The 5929-nt window shown below is 38.4% G+C and overlaps 1 protein-coding gene across 2 annotated transcripts; it reads right to left on the bottom strand.

The window, feature by feature from the left end:
* Positions 1 to 246: 246 nt before the first annotated feature.
* Positions 247 to 4319, bottom strand: LOC142848732 (cathepsin Q-like). Of its 2 annotated transcripts, none has more exons than XM_075970919.1 (7): positions 4194 to 4319; positions 3789 to 3911; positions 3548 to 3694; positions 2868 to 3092; positions 1878 to 2040; positions 1129 to 1246; positions 247 to 346 (listed from the first exon to the last, which is right to left on the bottom strand). In XM_075970919.1, exons 1-7 carry the CDS (start codon positions 4317 to 4319, stop codon positions 247 to 249), a joined length of 1002 nt encoding a protein of 333 aa, XP_075827034.1. The 2 variants fall into 2 exon arrangements, with proteins under 2 accessions (XP_075827034.1, XP_075827035.1); XM_075970920.1 differs by having other exon boundaries at positions 3789 to 3908.
* Between the last annotated feature and the right edge of the window lie 1610 nt (positions 4320 to 5929).

The following is a 5929-nucleotide window of genomic DNA, read 5'->3' as shown; positions in this document are numbered from 1 at the left end:
TTTATTTGCACAGGCATTAAGAGTGAAAATAAAGTTGTCTCCTGAATCATAAACTCTCATTAGTCAGAGAACCAGTTATAAAGCTTGTAATTTGAAATATTTGAAAGCTCTCAGAATTCACACTGCAGTGTGGACCATGAGAGACTCAGCAATTTAACACAGTAAGCAAAGGCTGGTCTTTGAAGTTGATGAACCTCCTGGAACTACAGTCTCCTTTCAAGCGCTTCTATTTGGTCATAAGGCTGTTCACACCTGAGGGATTTGGGCAAATGAAGCAATTCCACAGTGGTTGTTTCTGTCCTTGGCAATTTTCATGTAGCCATCCATGCCCCAGCTTTGTCCCCAGCTGCAAGAGATCATGTTTTTCATTTAGTAGAAAACTTACCAGATGATGGAAATGTCAAGAGGCCGACCTAACAAAATGATCAGGAAAGGCAGAGGGTCTATTCCTGAGCACCAAGAGGGCCTCACAAAGAAATGTGAAAACACAGCAGGATACCTTTCTACCATTACATAATTCAGAACTCTCAAATGTGTCAGATTATACGAAATCAATGTCACATACATGACATTGATACCCTAGAAACCAATGAAGGGTTTTGAATTTTATGAGAACATACTGTTAGTAAATTCTTGGAACTTTAGGCAACTCAGCAGTAAAAGACCTAAGATCAGTCACAAGAGCCACACTGGAAAGCCAGATTAACATTATAATGGGTATGTAAACCTCATTCTTGAGACATACACACAGAACATACCAAGAGCAAGCTGGTAAGCCAGATTAAATTGTGAACTCTTAGATCAGAAAAGAACACTGCCTTAATATAGAAGTTATATAATGATTGAGAAACAACTGATGATGACATCAGACCTCTACACATGTTCACTGGTGCACACATGTCCACAGACATGCAGACAGTCAAGTACACCTCATCCATGCACATGGGAAAACAAGAACAGATTTTGTTCAACTTAAATGAAACAAATCTTCTAACTTTATATCAAAATATTGACTCAAAATTGCAATCTTATCAAGAATCCCCTGTACGTGCCTCCAGTGTCATTAACCAATGAACCATTTCTCTAGCTGCTAAAATTTCAAATAAAGATTTTTATGACAATTTATACCTGTTCTTGATCAGCCAGTAGTTATTGCCATCTGTTTCATTTCCATCAAATCCATAGCCAACTACCAGAACTGCATGACTCAAATTATAACGGCTGCAATTTGGTTCATAATAAATGCCTGAGAAATAACACAGAAACTGATGTGAGATGCACAGGACTCCTGGCAGTGACGATAGCCACCAACAATAGATCTATTTCAACAATCAGTGAAATGATACAATCATACTTGAGCTAGTTAAATGTTCACAAAAATGCTAATACTCATACATGGGGGCACTCGCAAAAAATTAAACACACAGTTTCCCTGAAAACTGAAAATATTCAAAATAGTGAGATTTATTTATAGCTACAAACTGCATGCATATGAAATGACTCCTTGGAACTTTACAGTTTTTCTTCTAGTGTCTCATGCCAAGTTAAAATTACAGGACTAAATTATTTAATTTAAAGTCTCTGTTTCAATTCTATTTCAGATAATTAGTTTCTATAAACAACTAAAAGGTCCACAAAAAAGAAGGAGTTAAGAAGTTACTTAACCAATTATTTTATTAAATGGGAAACATTAACTTTCATCTGGCGGTTCATACCAATTGAAATTCAGTACTCAGGACTATTATATGGAGATGAATAAAATCTAGAAACTTAACAATTCATATCACATTTTCACATAGCAGCCAGTCGGAGAACTTGTCATGACATGGAGATGTCCCAATGGCTTTTTCTTTATATTTAGAAGAAAATATTCTAACCTTCACTGTAGAACTTAAAAGAATCATGGAGAGCATCAATTGCAGCAGCAACGGGCCCTTCAGTTGCTACAATATCCATTAGGATATCCTCAAATTCTAGGAGTTCCGCAAATGATACGATTTTAGCAGATGAATTCTGAGGATTGTACCTGCAGGGTCCTTCCTTTAAAAGGTGAAGATATAAGAGATTCAGTTTCTACCCTCCATATCCTGGGAGTAAATCACAACCACCACACTCTGCTCTTTGCAACTGAGCACACAAAAACTGGAATATTATAAATCATCACAGGAAGTGAAACAGTACTGGAATAGCTAGAATTGAAAATAAGTTCTCTTGTCCTCAGTGATAACCAATACTTCCTCCTATCCACAAGAATTTTTTTCTGCAGTGTAAGTTGAGAATGTGCTTTCATATCCCAAACCCAGACCCAAATAATCATCTAAAAACTATATTAGTTACATCAATGTTTAACCAATGGCCCAGGCATATTCATAGCTAGCTCTTATATTTTAAATTAACCCATTTCTATGAATCTCTGTATTACCACAAAAAGTGGCTTACCAGTAATGTTCTGACATCTTTCTTCTTTAGCAGCTACTTGTAATCACCTTGACACTGATTACTTTCTCTCTCTCTCTTTCTCTCTATCTCTGTTTGAATATCACAACTGGCTTTACTTCACTAAGTCATTGGCCAAACTGATTTATTCATTAAAAAAATAAAAGTAACATATATAAGACAGGACATCCTACATCACGGCAGAGACTCTATTATATGTACAATAAATTCAATATTCTCTATGTACCCAGAAAGGAACTACACTGAAATCATCACACCAAAAATATATGCAAAGGTCGATACTTAATGACTGAAATGAGAGTATAGAGAGAGATTCTACTATTCAATCTGAGTGCTGAAGATCATGTATCATGTCTACAGTTGTCCCTCGCTACGTTGAGCTGAACTGACAACATATGAGGTCCACTTACTTTTCCTTCATATGGGTAGGTCGCCTCAGCCTCCAATCCTCCACTGATCCAAACAGACAAAAAGGCATAGTATGTGTTGCCCCAGTCACAGCCATGATTTCCATGAGGTTTAGAACAGTCCACTAGGTTCTGCACACTCAGAGGAATGAGTTTGCCTGTCTTTTTGTACATTTGTCCTTCTATGGCACCAATTGCAGCAAAAGCCCAACAAGAACTGCAGTTACCCTAATGTGAAGAAAATATGGTCTTTCACAAACAAATGCTAAGTCGAGTAACAACATAAACAGGTGAACAATTCATGAAAATGAGGAAATGGAAGTTGACAGATGCCTAGAAAGGAGTTGTCAGTTTCCCACAGGACTTGGATGCTCGTAGTGTACACATGTTCCTATGGGTTCCCCCCCCACCACATTTGTGAAAGACTTCTTGCTTTATTAATTATTAATGATAATAGAAGGTACATGAACTCTACAATGAGATGTGGTAGAAGTTAATATCTGGAGAACGTGTTTGGTGGACCATCAAGATCGATATACATTGGAAAATATATGAATTCAAAGAAGAAAAAATATTATTAAAAATGAGCTGTAAATCTCTACTCATTCTATAAGAAAACCAAGGCACTAAGTTCTTTCCTCTTCAATATGGTTTAAGAAGAAGGGCAGGTGGCACTGTCAAACCTGGAAGCGCACAGGGGTCACATATCCTTCTTTTCGCCAATCCACAAATTTGGGTACATCAGTAAGAGATCGTTTCCAGATGCCTTTCCCCCTCTCGTGACTTTGCATTGGGAAATCAACCATCATTTTCCTGAATTCTTCATTGGTCTTCAAGAAAGCATACATAAATGATTATACCAGAAAAGACTCCGTGTAAAGCACTCAAGAGAGCACAGTGTGAAGTAATGCATGTCACGCTCACCATGTCACCAAAGGCGTTCATTTTCATGGTGTAGCCGTTCTTCCCCAGGCCATTCTCCCCATTGTGAAGTTTAATCATTTTCATGTTCTTTTCCCATACTGTTCTCCTCAGTGCTTCTTCCTCCTGGATAAGAACATAATAGGTGACATTTCTTTATAATTAAACTCCTGTACAAGCTGATGTAGATTTGCTGTGCAGGTGATTAGAGGCCCAGGAGAGCTAGTCTAGGACACAATAGTCACACCTTCTCCTCATACTGATGAAAGGAAATTTGGCTACCTATTGTTCACAATGGTTGTGATTAAGCAACCTCATGGTGGTAGTTGTGGTGGGGCACTTATGACCTCTACTATGCCTAGACAGCTGCACTCTGGGGCCCTTCTGGACAGTTTCCAGGATACCAACCAGGCTGTATGATTTTTCATAGAGTATCTTCCACTCTTCCCATTCAGCATCCAAACTGGAGTCAAGTGCCGAAACACGTGACCCAACTCCTAAGCACAGGATTAACAGGAAGACAGCAGGAGTCATAGCTGAAGAGCCTGGATAAGAAAGAGAAATGAAGACATAACTACAGAAATAATTTTATGTCTTCTTACTCCTTCATAATAAATTAATCCATTGTGGTCAAAAAGGTTTTGAATTCTTCTTCCAAATAATTTTTGAGAGACTGCAGAAAAGTTGTAGGATGTGTTTAAACATAGTCATGAAATTATGATTATTAGATTCTATATAAAATGTAGATCACGAGCCCATAATTCTAGCAATGAAAACTTTGGAGAAATGCTTCTTATTACTTCAGAAATGTCTCCATACATTATGAGGAACAGAAGCAAAAAAGCTATCATAGTCTAGGATATCACTGAGTCATTGTTTATACCAAGCAAAACTTCTATCACATGGTATTGGATTCTGCTTTCAAGATGAACTTAAGGATTGGGACGACACGGCATCATAAGCCTTTCTAATATGCATAAAATACTAGGCTTGACTTTAACCCTCCCTTTTTTAATAAAACATTTTAAAATATCTTCTATAATAATTTTGGAAGAGTCATTTACTATACCTTGGGTTCTACCCTTGGAACTGTGAAATCATATTCTCAGCTCACTACCTATATCAGAATAGTGTCATATCAAAATCCAACAGGAGCCAAGAACCATGGAGTAGGTAGAGTACAATAGCAAGGTGATAGTGGAATTATTAGATTCTGAACTTGCTGGATCTCTAAAGCAACACTGCCCATAGCACTTGATAGGGACATACTATCTGCTACTACTTCAGTCCATGTGAACTCAAAACAGATCCATTCTGGGGTTTTGTGCAAGAGATGATCTCTTCTGGACCAGCAGGTGCCAGTGATGTTTACTGGTATTCAAAGACCTGGTGTAAATCTCTGTGGGCAGATCCAGACTTTCACGTAATGGGACCCCACACAAACAGATCTATAAGGGATGTGGTGTCATCTTTGTCTTTGCTACCTATTCCACTATACCTACACAAACCTCTGTTTCTGAAGATTAGACTATAGTCTTTGGTATTTACTTGATTTTCCCTGGAGTCTCCCAACTCCCACCCCACAAGTACCTAACATTCTGTCTTGGAAATTCATGGTCTTACCTCTCTGTGGTGATGGCTACTGTCTTAGTCCACTCCACGGTCTCAACTCTTCAGAGGTTGTTGAGGTTCCAGAGTCTGACACAGCAGTAACTTACCCATGCTATAAATCTCAAATATCTATCCATTTGAACCCACCCCTCAGTCATGCTCTCCCTTGATTGGCTGTGTTACTGCCATGAATAATTCTTCAATCACTAGTACTTCAGGCTCTTTCTGAGAGATAACCTCTCACTTTCCCTCTGGCATGGCTCTGGAATACATCTCTGGAAAACAGGAATCTGACTTTGTGATCCATGACAAAGCAAGTTGAATAGCAGTCCTGTAGGCTTTGGATCACAGTATACTGAGCTTCTTGCTTTCTGATTACACTTTCTGGAAATGATGTGTGATGTGCTCTTGCAGTTAGAATGGGAGGCTTTGTTTACCATCCCTGGCAGGAGTTAATCAATGCATTCTGTTTTGTGTTTCCTCCTCAGCTATGGTTGGATCCTAGAGGACACAGATTCTTGGGATGCCCTGTT

This window comes from Microtus pennsylvanicus, chromosome 4 (genome assembly GCF_037038515.1).
Source record: "Microtus pennsylvanicus isolate mMicPen1 chromosome 4, mMicPen1.hap1, whole genome shotgun sequence".
Lineage (NCBI taxonomy): Eukaryota > Metazoa > Chordata > Mammalia > Rodentia > Cricetidae > Microtus > Microtus pennsylvanicus.
Note: the sequence above shows the minus strand (reverse complement) of the source record. Positions and strands in the feature narration are given on the sequence as shown.